This window comes from Sinohyriopsis cumingii, chromosome 12 (genome assembly GCF_028554795.1).
Source record: "Sinohyriopsis cumingii isolate HCF-2022 chromosome 12, ASM2855479v2, whole genome shotgun sequence".
Classification (NCBI taxonomy): Eukaryota; Metazoa; Mollusca; class Bivalvia; order Unionida; family Unionidae; genus Sinohyriopsis; species Sinohyriopsis cumingii.
In genome coordinates, this window is record NC_142972.1 from 101306072 (window position 1) to 101319845 (window position 13774).

Here is a 13774-nt window from a genome sequence, read left to right on the forward strand (position 1 = left end):
ATAGAGAAACATAACTCATTAGAGATTTTGCTGCTGCAGAACTTTTTCAGTTCATTAAAGTTGTTTTCTAACACTAGTTCTTTTAACTTTGTGGTAATGTTGATGAAAAAATCCTTGAAAACATTTGCAATGTCAGTTTCATCAGTGACTATGGTGTCATTTACCAGAAGTGAGTGAATTTTATTTGTCTGTTTTTTGTGCGTTCCTCCAGTGAGTTCATTGAAGACTTTCCAAATGGAGTTTGTGTTGCTCTTTTTGTTTTCAAGCAATGATTGATAATAAGTTTTTTTTAGCTATTTTAATCATACTTGTTATTTTATTTCTCCATACTTTATATTGTGCTGGTTTTCCATAGTCTTGAATTTGTCTTGTGTTTTCATAGCATCTAGGATTTCAGTAGTAAGCCAGTTAGGTTGAATTTCAGTCTTTACTCGATGTACTTTCAGTGGTGCATGCTTAGATACTTCATCCATGAATAAGTCAGTCCACACCCTCATGGCTTCATCTATGTCATCCAAATTTTGGATCATATTCCATGTAACTTTATATAGATCATTGGGAAATTGTTCTTCATTAAAATTTTTAAATGATCTGTAAGTGATTGTTTTATATGTATTTTTCTTATTTTTCTTATTTTTCTTGCATTTAACCTTTCTTGTCAAAAAAGTAGGATAGTGGTCACTAAGACCAACATTCAGTACATTACCACAAGCCACATTGTCTGGTAGTTGGTATAAATGTGATCAATAAGAGTGCTCGATATTTTTGTTACCCTTGTAGGCTCATTTACTAGCTGTTCTTGGCCTAATAATTCAATAAATTCCATCCAGTTGTTCCTTATCTGAGTATTGAGAAGGTCCTTATTTATATCTCCGAGTATATATGTTTCTTTTTCCTGTGCTAGAACATTTTCCATTTGTTTCAAAAAGTTATCAGTCCAAAATGCTTTGGTGGAAGGTGGGCTATAAATGAAACCAGCTAGGAAAAATTTTGCATTATTTTGAAAAATTTCCACCCAGATACTCTCAATTTCATGTGACTCCAAATCAAGTCGCCTTTTTACATTTACATCTTCCCTAATGTATACAACAAGAACCCCCCCCCCCCCCCGCTGTCTCTCTGTCCCTACATAATGGCTTATTGTAGCCTTGACAGTGAAATAGATCATCATTGTGGTTAGCATTTAATTTGGTTTCAGTGAGTCCTAAAACATGTATATTATTTTCCTTGGAAGATGAGATTAACTTAATCTGGTCTATCTTTCCCACTATACCTTGTACATTTAAGTGACCTATGTTAAAACCTTTTGTATTTAGTTTCATATCAATTATATGTATGTCATCATACAATGGGGTACTCCCTGAGATTGTCTCCATACTACTAGCATGGGGACCTTTTCACTGAAACGGTTCAGCCAAATAGTTAATACGGGGATCTTAGTGATAGATCTATCCATCTAGCCAAGCTGTCGGCACCCTATTATTACTATACCGAAGATTTCAAAGAGAAATCCATCTGTGCCACACTGTTGGTATGTTAACATTACCATGTTGGAGATTTCAGTGAGAAATCTGTTTGTTCAGCCAGACTTTGGTACATCCGGTGCATCCGATTGCCAGACCAGTTGTATACTGCCAGCACTCGAGCCAACCACACACAGTTCACACATGATTCATTGAATCTAATGCATTAGAATACCACACATTTGCCAGCCATCTAGCTGTTCCAACAGGGAGTCCAACAACAATGATTTGTGAGGCTCTTAGTGACAGATCCATCCGTCCAGTGTATTATCGGCGACATGCCCTCTGTCTGACGGAGACTTCGGTGAGAAATTTAACTGTGCAATCAGGCCTTTGGAGCGACCGATACTGGTGATAGCCAGAATGTCTTCTATTACTGCCAGCTTCCAGTCAATCATTTGCTGGGCTAGTGAAGTTTTAATGAAGATGAAATTGAGTCTTCATATCACCTGGCATGTCTTTCCTAGTGCTGCAAGTAGACTCAGTGCACACAGTGCATGCACTGAACTCCATAGAATCCACCAGGGAATGAACTGAAGTTAGCTTTCCCACTGCCGCCGAGGACAATTTCTTTTTCAGGTGTTGGCTACTTTAGAATGCCCCCACCCTTGCCACTGCTCTAAAGAATCATTTGATCTTGTTGAGGAGGAAAAAACGGACTTCAGCAACAGCCGCCTTTAGAACTGATCTCCTGGGCACTTGATAAGAATGTAGTAGCTCTTTTATGTACGCTTATCCATTTTTTATGGTAGACAAATCTGCTTCATACCCATCAGAGCTGGTTAGGGATGTCATTGTAGACACCTGGCAGCGTCCAAGCTTAGCAGGTGACGGCTAGGATTGCTAGGGTATTTTACCAGGGTTGCTCAACATACCATGGCCAACTCTTTGACGGGTCCGGCCACTCATGTCGCTTGTGTGTAATCCTACCTTATCATATCCTCCCATTCAGGGTGACATTGCTCAGGTCATGGTTGCTTTGGAGGAAGAATAGAGGAAGATTGAAGGCAGGCAACACTTTCCGTACACCTCACCGCTCAACCTACACAAGCATTTGGTACCACTCAGTCCCCTTCACTGTGAAGGGATGTTCAGTGGACTCAGGACAAGGAATCTCCTTTGTCACATGTGCACCAACATTGACCCCTAGGATGCAATCATACAGGGGCGATATGATACTGATTTTGAGCTCACTGGACCTCCATTTTCTGGAGGGGTGTGATCCACGTTATTTGGAGGGGCTTCGGGTTTAGTTCATCAACAGCCCCCTCTACCTCTTCACGAATACACCATCAGACAAGGTGAGTATGCCATCAGATTACTTACCCAATCATAATACTTAAGAACCCTCCGTACCACCCCACCATGCGAGCATCCACATTAGTGTCTCGCTCAGCTAAAAACTGGCGACACATGGTGTATCAAGGGGAGGTAATGGGCAAGATTTGCTGCCATTTGTTTATTTAAAAATAGACAGGATAAGACTTTTTTTTGTCTTTTAGTACGGCTGGATTTTCAAGGTAGCAGGCTAATATTCCTAACCTAACGTGATTGGGGAAACATAATTTACTTAATGTCTTGTATTTCATTATGTTAATTACCTGACTGTTGTATGTGTGTGCTCTCGTATTGAAATGTCCAAACAATGCATGATTCCATTTTGTTAAAATCTTTTATTGCTATATGCATGTGTTTTCATTATATTGGTGTGTTCCAAATATGCATGATTCCATTATGTATGACTGCCATATGCATGTGTATTGGTGTGTTCCAAAATACATGATTCCATTATGTTAAATGTGTGACTGCTGTACAAATGTGTTTTCATTGTATTGTGTTTAAGAAGTGCATGATTTTTCTTATTATTTTACATGTGTGGAGTAAATTATTTAGGATGCATTGGTGAATGCAGCATTGTTATATGTTGTACCAATGTGACAAACTGCAATTGATTCCACGATTAATTTTATTTTCTTCACAGAAATTTCGAAAAAAGGTCATTGATGAGTACTTCATGAAAATCCGCCAAATGCTGAAAAACAAGCCAATTGTACTTCACCTAATGGATAGTATTGCCATTGATAACACCCAGTGTGATCCGAGGCTGGACGAACTGAAAAAAAGAATTTTTGAGCTGGCATCACAGCAGCCCCATTGGGGGGAGGAAAAACCTGCCCGATGGCTGCCCTTGGAACAAGCGATCATGACACTAAAAGCTTCTGGTGTCAAGGTACCAATATCTAGTAAAATCTCATGACAGTTATTTTAAAAATTTCTTATATATTTTTCCTTTTATTATTCCTGTTTTGAGATGCCCAACAAGATCACAACCAAGAGGGAAATTAGTTTGAAAATATCCATTTTCCAACACATCATATCATATTTACCATCAACATTTGTAAGCCTTCAGGTATTGTTCTACTTATTGAAATTGAATGTTAATAGTAAGTTCCAGCTATGTCCATGTTACTAGTACACATGTATCTATCACCATAGTTCCCAGACTGTATTACAGCAATGGTTTACTTTCTTTTCACCAGGTTGCACCACTCAGTCTCATTGAAGAGATAAATAGATCAGGATCTGTTAAGATTGAAGACAGAGATGAGCTGGAATTGTTCCTTGCTTTCCAGCATGAGATTGGAACAATCCTCTACTTCAAGTAAGACAAGGGTTATTTTCCCCCATTGATCTGGAAATGGCTTTTAATGCACTCTTTGGTAACTAAGAATGCATGAAAAAAAATTATTTTAGACTAACCCTATTATGTATTGCTGATGTCAGCACTGCCTTAGACAAATGGTATCGGATGTTCAACGCAGCCTTGAACAAGCATGCCCAATTAAAACAAAAAGCGTTAAACACCCAAATACACCCAAGTGGACTACCCCTGAGATCGATGAGGCTAGGCACCCAAGAGATAATTTCCACAAGAAAAAAGACACGAAAAGCTATAGAAAGTGGAGGAATAAAGCTAGGCACCTAATAGATAAAGCAAAGGAGAACTACTAGGCTATTGATGAAAGTAAAAGTACTAAGACATTGTGGAAGCATGTAAAAGAGGTGAACCAACCCAAGAACAGTTGTTTTCCCCCTAGACTTAAGCAAAGTGATATAGCAAGATCTGTACAAGACATTGTGGAAATGTTCAACAATTTCTTCATAAGCACCTCCAGTAACAGTATTCAGAACCAGACTAACAGCCCAGTTGAACTTGATGCTCATCTGTCATTTATAAGAGCTATAATTATTTTTCATTAGCTAATGTTAGTGAAGCTGATATTTTTGATATGCTAATTAAGGTGAATATTAATAAATTCTCTGGATTGGATGGGATTGGTCCACAAATTCTTAAAATTGCTGTACCAGTAATAGCACAGTCATTAACGCATATTATAAAATTAAGTATAATGAATGTTAATTTTCCAGAAACATTGAAATGTGCAAAGGTTACACCTCTCTTTAAGAAAGAAGAAAAGGAGGATCCAGGGAATTACAGACCAATATCAATTCTACCTGTATTGTCAAAACTATTTGAAAAGCATGTAGCCATTCAGGTCTATAAATCTTTTGAAACATACTCTCTATTGCATAAAGTGCAATCAGGATTTAGAAAGTACCACTCATGCTGAACAGAACTTACCAAATTAATTGATCTTTGGCTGAAGGAAATGTATAATGGACATATGACTGGGATTGTTGATCATGAAATTCTGCTGCAAAAGTTGAACTGTTACATGTTCGACAATCCTTCTTTAAACTAGTTTAGATCATACCTAAACCAAAGGTCTCAACAAGTAAGCATTGGCAATATTAGCTCTCAAACTTGCACTATTCATTCAGGGGTCCCTCAAGGCTCAACTTTAGGCCCTCTCCTCTTCCTTATCTATTGCAATGTTCTACCATGAAATAATGAATCCACAAATATAGATTTGTTTGCAGATGTTGCAACCTTGTATACTTCTAGTTCTGATACTGAAGTTATCCAAATGGGATTAAACTCAGACCTTATTAGAGTCAAAACTGGGCACAACAAAATAGGATGATAATTAATGAAGGTAAGACAAAATGTATAATTTAGGGGACATCACAAAAGCTACACAGGGAACCCACAACTTTAACTTGCAATAAATAATCATGCAAACGAAAATGTCAATCATAAAATAGCTTGTTGGTGTGTCCGTAGATAATAATATTTTATCTGATGACCATATTGATAAGCTTTGTTAAACACAGTCATCCAAAATTGCCCTACTCAGCATAATCAAGAAATATTTACCTTTGGAAACTCGCAATCTATACTACAAGTCATATATTCTTCCAACAATGGATTATTGTTCAAATGAATGGGCAAACTGCTAAGTCTGAGGATTTATAAACTTCAGAAATGAGCAGCACATATAATTTTAGATGCATCTATTGATCATCCCTCAAAAGCATTGTGTACAGAACTCAAGTGGTTCACAATGTATGACAGGATAGATTTCACAAGGCAGTTCTTTTATATAAATGTCTACATGGAACTGCACCAGAGCATCTTCACAACTTATTCAGGCCTTTTCAACACAATACCAGTTGATATCGATATCAAATAGAAACCTTCTAGCACCAAAACCAAGAACAGATCAATTTCCAAAGAGCTTCCAATATTCTGGTACAGTTCTGTGGAACAAGCTTCCACTAGATGTAAAATCTGCTGAAACATTACTGTATTTAAGAAGAGATATCATGAGCATGTATGCGTTTCTAATAGATAATGGAATTTAGTATTTTAATACTAAACATGTCAAAATAAACAGTAATTATTGCTATCTTCATATAATGTGCATTATATACTCTCTTTAGAGAGCATCAAGGGAGAATAGTCCTTGACTAACAAGTCACCCTCTATAAATAAAGCATTATTATTATTATTATTATTATACTGACTGAAATAATAACCTGTACATTAGATGTCTATATTGTACAAGGCTGTGTATTCAATTAGGCATGGAGTCTAATATGGATTTTTTCAATGAACATGAATGAAAATAAAATATCTAAAGATTAGGTGCTGTATTAAGTCGATATTATTATTAATTATTATTATGTATCATGTCAGATATGTTACTTAATGTTTGGAACAAAGATTAGTAATTGGTTATAATATGGTTCTTATTTTATGGAGAATGGACCAAAATTTCTTATAATTACACAAGTTTAAATTATCTAGACAGGCTTTATGTATCCTCAAATTTGTTTAACTAATAGGTTATGTAAGAGTGTGTATATTTTATTTGTATGATCTTTATACCTCTTCCTCTGTTGTCTTTGTCAAATATTTATAATTACATAATGATACATTGGATAATTATATAAAACAATCAATATATGCATGCCATGCTCTTCTAACAGTCACAACATTGTGTTTTCAGTATATTACCTGTGTCCAAATATCAACAAATGTCAGTGATATGGTCACCATGGCAACATAACCAATCCATAATTAACTTGTGTTGTAGTGCTTAAAATAGAGCGCACATCCAGTTCTGTGTGTAAAATCATTTTAGCCTGGTCTACATATAAAACTGTTTTAGACTCACCCAACAAAGCCTGGTCTGCATACAAAAGTCTTTACAGACCCAGCCAAAAAGGACTAGTCTCCCTATAAACATCTTTTAGACTGAACCATGCATCTGAACACCAATGTTCTGTTTAGAATTGAGAGAAAGTGAGCCTCATTATAAAATGCCCCCATATCACCAAGTGTATATTAATGTTACTCTTACACCGCTACACAATGTTCAGCCAGATGCTACTCAAATGAAAGTGAATAATCCAAGTGCACATGCAGCAGGTAAAATCTTCAGGTCACCGGTTCTGTTCTTAAAACACAAATTGATATTTAGATACTATTGTTTAGGTTTCGGAACACACATTTTTATGTTTTTATGATCAAATGATAACTTGTGGAAATCGGCCAGTGATAGTTGCTATAACTAGAGACATATAGACCCTAACTCACATTTCTGCTATAACTTACACAGGAAGGGGTTAATTGTCAATCAGCAACGCTGGAAATAACTGGCTACGGCAAGGGATCATCTCAAACTGATGGTCACTCAATATACATCTAAATAAATCACAGGGCAAAGTCATTTTAACTTAACTAACCCAAAAAGTTTCATTTATTAGGTGACTAAGTCACCCATTGCGCCTAGTAGTATGATCCTAAATAAAGTCTAAATTTGCGTAATTTTATTGTTCAGTACATTCTATCAGTGGGTCCTGAAAAGCCTTAATCACATCTTGGAGTGGCTACCCAATTTCAAAATTGCTTTCCCCCAGTTCCATGTATGTTTTAATGGAACAACCCTTAGTACATATTTGTTCCAGTTGTTACAAGTTCATTGTTTTTGTTCACTCTGTATTTGTTTACCTAAGTCTGAGATGTTTGATAAGAATGTACTACAAATACTATAGTCAGTACTTCTTAACAGTATCTGTGTAATAAGGTACTACAAATGACGTAGTCAGTACCTTTTAACAGTATCTGTCTAATAAGGTACTACAAATGCTGTAGTCAGTACCTTTTAACAGTATCTGTGTAATACCGTACAACAAATACCATAGTCAGTACCTCTTAACAGCATCTATGTAATAACGTACTACAGATGCTTTAGTCAGTACCTTTCAGCAGTATCTGTCTAATAAGGTACAAAAAATGCTGTAGTCAGTACTTTTTAACAGTATCTGTCTAATAAGGTACCTCAAATGCTGTAGTGGGGGCCCCGAATGGCCGAGTGGTCTAAAGCGCTCTCCGTTACGGATGCCTGCCACCTCACCTCTGTCTGCGTGGATTAGAGTCTAGGATTAGGCCAATGTTGGCATGTGAGAAAGCTTGCCAGTAGCTTCTCGTGGGTCGGTGGTTCTTCCTGAGGTTTTCCCTGTTTCTTTCTCCACCATTAATACTGGCCGCCATGCATAGCCTATCATCTGTTGAAAAATGGCGTTAAATCCCACAACAAACAAACAAACAAATAAATGCTGTAGTCAGTACCTTTTAACAGTATCTGTGTTTATAATGTACTACAAATGCTGCAGTCAGTACCTTTTAACATCATCTATGTAATAAGGTACTACAAATGTTATAATCAATACCTTTGAAGTGTAGTGCTTACCTAAGTTTGAGATGGTTAATAATTTTATTTATAATGAATATCATAGTATATTTTAACTGTTATAGTAAATAATGTGTTATGTCTCTGTGAAACAGTATGTTTTTAATTTTTAGTGTTCAAGGACTAAAGGAGAAGATTGTACTAGAACCACAGTGGATGATTGATGCCCTCAAGTCCCTTATTACGGCTGAGATGTTCATCATACAAAACCCTGCCATCATTAATAGGTGGTATGCTTTGAGAGATAAAGGAAAACTTACTCATGAACTAATAGGTTGGTATATTTAAATCCCATTACTAGAGTTCATGTAATTCTTTTCTACAAGGAGAAGTTCTATTTTACCAAATTGTCCTAATTATGTAATATATATATATATATATATATATATATATATATATATATATATATATATATATATATATATAAAATTAATGTGTTAAAAATATGTTTATCATATATTGGGAAGTGATCACAGACAGAAAAATAAAAAAATTAAAAAAAATTAAAAAATTACTCCAAAATGTCGGTATGGTTGTCAATACAAGAGACATGTATCTTGTATGATTACTCTAAAAACAGCATGGATATTGTTTGAATTTGCTTATATATGGTGCTGTGTGCATTTCACTATCTAAGTTATAACACTGACATGTATTCAGTGTTCCAGCTAGGATTTGAAATGACAGGTGCTGACCAGGGCATCTTGAGCGCTGTCACAAAATTTTTCAAGCTCAGGGAACTACATGTGTGAAAGGATGTCATATAGTAACCAACAAAAAAGTGAAAAAATAGTTACTTTGACTCAGCATTATTTCTATCTCAAACTATTCTGTATTTCAGCTAATATATAACTAAAAGCTAAAATTCTTCTTCATTATAAGTTATAGGTTTTGGGTCTGTTGTCGTCTCATCAGTCCTGATTTCCTTGGTAGGTTCATTCTGAGAGAAAATCTAAAACAAATACAGATGATCATTTTACTCTTCATGCTCCAATAATATTTATTTTATTTGAAGTTTCAAATTGCAAAGAAAATAGTAATACTAATGAAACAATAATAATAATAATAATAATAAATGACCTTATGGTCCACACAAAATATGATGATTGGAAAATTAATATCATGCAAATTAAAACCATGAAACTTAAAGTATAATATCTTTTTTTCTCTTTGTATAATGCAAATAATATATTTCTTTAGAAAGAATAGTTACTTTTTTGTTAAAACATCATTCTCATAATTGTCAGATGTTACTTTCATTATAAAGAACAATCAACGTTTGTATTCCATTTCATCAAAATGTACTGACATTGAGAAGGAAATGTATGTACATATTGTGCATTCTGAATAAATAAGAGACAATTGAACAATGAATTGATGATGAATATACATGAAAAAAGAATAAATTAAATTGCGGCTACTGCTCATCAATAATTATGTATTTATATGCACGTAAGTAAGTGCACATGGACAAAAAAGGCTGCAGTTTTCTGTTTTCTTATTAAAGCAACCCAGCATAAATGGTTTTAGTTGGCCAAGACAATGGCAACTGATGATTGTGCAAGAATAGGGGTATCAAATAGGAATAAAAAAAAATTCGACCTCAAGAATATATTGAAAATAAAGTGCATGTACCGTAAATATTCTGTCAATTCCACTTTGTTAGACCTGTCTTTTCGAGTGAATAATGAACTCTCTGTAGCAGACATTTTCTAACACATCACAATGACGGAATAATGATTTTTAAAATAAAATCTCAATTACAATGTTATCGGAATTTACAGACGCGTTCATTTCCTTATTTCTGTTGTAGTTCGTGCCATATGCTTGGTTTAGTTTCATGAAATTCAGTATTATTGCACTCTGCAGTGATGTTGTTGTAGGGTTTAACGCCATTGTTCAGCACACGATAGGCTATACATGGCAGCCTGTATTATTGGTGGAGGAAGAACCCGGGAAAACCCCAGAAAGAACCACCGACCCATGAGAAGCTACTGGCAAGCTTTCTCACATACCCACATTGGCTGAATATGAGACTTGAACCCATGCAGACAGAGGTGAGATGGCAGGGATCCGTAACGGAGAGCTCTTTAGACAATTTACAACTAAATCGCATTCATATTTGATGCGAAACAGTATTGCACAAGTTCCGATAGTTAACCCATGCATGAGCACGGCCGGACCAGGTCAAGTGTTATGCTGGGGGGGGGGGGGGGCAAATTTTGAAAAGGGTCCCAACTTTCCTCAAAAGGACACTAAAGCAAAAGTCTGTGTGTCTGTTTACTCAAAGTGTGCATAATACCCAATAAACATGTGCAAGAATAAATGATAATTGTTGTTGTTGTTGTAGGGTTTAACGCCATTTTTCAGCACACGATAGGCTATACATGGCGGCTAGTATTAATGGTGGAGGAAGAACCCGGGACATCCCCGGAAAGAACCACCGACCCTCGAGAAGCTACTGGCAAGCTTTCTCACATACCCACATTGGCCAAATCCGAGACTCGAACCTATGCAGACAGAGGTGAGATGACAGTGATCCGTAATGGAGAGTGCTTTAGACCACTCAGCCACTCGGGGCCCCATACATGATAGTCAAATTTTAAAGTGGCAAGTGACTGTAGGTTTGTGTGTTTGTGTGTACCTATTTTGTTGTTGTTTTTTTCTTTTTCTTTTTTTTCTTTTTCTTTTTTCATGTGGGGGGATATCCCAGATCCAACCCAGACAAGTTCTCAGTAATATCTTTAACTATTTCTTCTGACATCCAATCTTAGGATTATAGATATGTGATTTAAACTGTAGAGTTGTATTATAGAAAGGAACCATGCCATTCCTTTTCTTATTTAAAATAAATTAATTTGTGATGAATGTAATAAATAAAATATACTGGTCAGAAAGAAAATCTAGACCCATAAATTAAATGGTCATCAGTCACTTGTAGTACATGTGTAGTTAAAATAGAACAAATATGTACATTTAACCTCATGACAGGGTTCTTACATGATTTGTAAATTGGGAATTTGCTCATTTTTGTAGTGGTTCTGTTTTGTTGTTTTTGTTATAGAAAAAAAGTGGCTGTCAGCTGGAATTTAATTGTATAAACCTTAGAGGATTATTTTTCATAAACAGTAGGATAAATCTACATTGTTCAAGAGAAGACCAATACATTGTGCCTGTCGTCAAGTCAGTGTGTGAGTTGCTTCAGATTTCTTTCAATAAAGTTAAAGTATAAACATATTGCAAAATAAGTCTATCAGCCATCTCTAAATTTACTGAATAGCCAAGACATTTTCTTTATTTTATAAAATAAAAATTATGATCACTTGATTCTTGAAATGGTATCAGATCATAAATCATGCATGGTCGTTCTGTGGACCATTCAAATTTCAATCAGTAAAACTTCTTTGCTGTTGACAGAACCATAATTTGAGCTACATGTGTATGTTCAAGGTGAAAAGAAACTCGTATGATAGGATAGAATCACACCTTTCCCAAGTTGAAATTGACATCTTCTGGTGCTAACATTTTATAACAGTGTTTACAATGGTCACTGCCTTGATTTCTGCTGAAAATGCTGAAGTCAAGTCCTTATTAGGGACTATTATTATCCACTTAAATAGCATTTGGATTTCCAAAGAAACAGAACACCATGAAGTTAGGAAAGGTCATTGAGCTATTACAGTACTTTGATCAACACTTTTGAATTATGCGAAGCACACAACCATCTCTTCTCATTCCATTCCTATTAAACATACATGCATGACAATCCATCTGCATTCACATGTTGTTTGCCATTCCTGAGGTTCATAATGGAAATATAAGGCTTGAGTGAGAAATTCCGTCTTAGCGGATGCTAATTTTTGCGTTGCATTTTATTTAACCTTGTCAGTGGTCTGTAGTGAGTTACGATGTCAAATGTTGTCCCATTTTAGGCAATATCTAAAGGAATCAATTGCCCCAACAACTGCAAGATATTTTCTAACGACAGCTGCTGGAGAAGTTTGCGGCTAATATAGGCCAATGTGTGTTCCTCACCGACAACAGTCTGGGTTAGAACAGCACCATTCGTTATGTCACTTGATTCCATACACGCAATGAATTTCCTGCTGAAATTTGGTGCCACAAGTACTTGATTACCTGTGCTATATTCCTGTTTTTGTGCAATGCCTTGAATATCTTTTCTTGATTCAACAGATTATCTCTGAAAAGAGTTCTGACGTCAGCATACATCTTATGCATATTCACAACATACTCCACAGTTGACTTCTTCCTGTCATCTTCTCTCATAACCAACTCTTGAAAATTCTGCATTGGCCCTCTAATCGGCCATACATTCAAGATCTCAAAGGATACAAATCCAGATTACTCCTTGGGGACTTATGTATGGTAATATCTTATCCCATTTATTCTTGTTGTCTGCACAGACCTTCTGCATCACTGAAATCAATGTCCCATTAAAGAATTCCATTTTTTTAGTTGCTTGTGCATGATAAGAAGTTGTTGTAAATCTGTCAATACCAAGCAGTTCATACGGCCGTTTCAATAAGGCGCTAATGAAGTTGGTTCCTTTGTCTGTTATTATGACCTTTGGAAAACCAGCTTGGCTAAACACCATCAGTGCTTTAGCTACACTTTTTGCTTCCATATCCTTCAGAGGAAGTGCTTTGTTTAATGTTGATTATGTAACACTTAGCTGTCTCGATTGCCTCCTCCCTCCCACCCAGCTTTGATGATCTGCTGTAGTTGATAGGTATAAAAAGGTGGGGATATTACGTGTAAGGGAGGACCATAGTGACCATACATTTTGTTTATTCAAAGTTTATTTGCCAGGGCTTTGTGAGTGTGATTAATTTGAATTTTGTATTGCAAATTCACAGCTTAAACATGTGACTGGTTGCCTTGTGTTATAAATGTTTGATTCAGTAGCAGAGAGTTTTATATTCGTAACTCACTGGATTTCACTCATGATAAGACTTAAAAGGTAAATGACTTGCTAACGAAAAGGGTATTATGTTTGTAACATTATAACTGGTAAGTAGAGCAAGCCAAAAGTTTATTGGCTTGGAAATGATTATGATGACCCCAAAAGAA

General features: G+C 35.9%; 1 protein-coding gene and 1 long non-coding RNA gene across 2 annotated transcripts in view; both read left to right on the forward strand.

Moving 5' to 3' along the window:
* LOC149787107 (uncharacterized) overlaps positions 1-13774 on the forward strand; it is a 458590-nt gene that overhangs the window by 343661 nt on the left and 101155 nt on the right. The window lies entirely within an intron of this gene.
* LOC149787114 (uncharacterized) overlaps positions 1-13774 on the forward strand; it is a 67766-nt gene that overhangs the window by 23500 nt on the left and 30492 nt on the right. The window contains exons 5-7 of the mRNA XM_089978078.1: positions 3505-3753; positions 4064-4185; positions 8797-8957. Of these exons, the coding sequence (XP_089834204.1) occupies positions 3505-3753; positions 4064-4185; positions 8797-8957 (532 nt within the window). The remainder of the gene's footprint in view (positions 1-3504; positions 3754-4063; positions 4186-8796; positions 8958-13774) is intronic.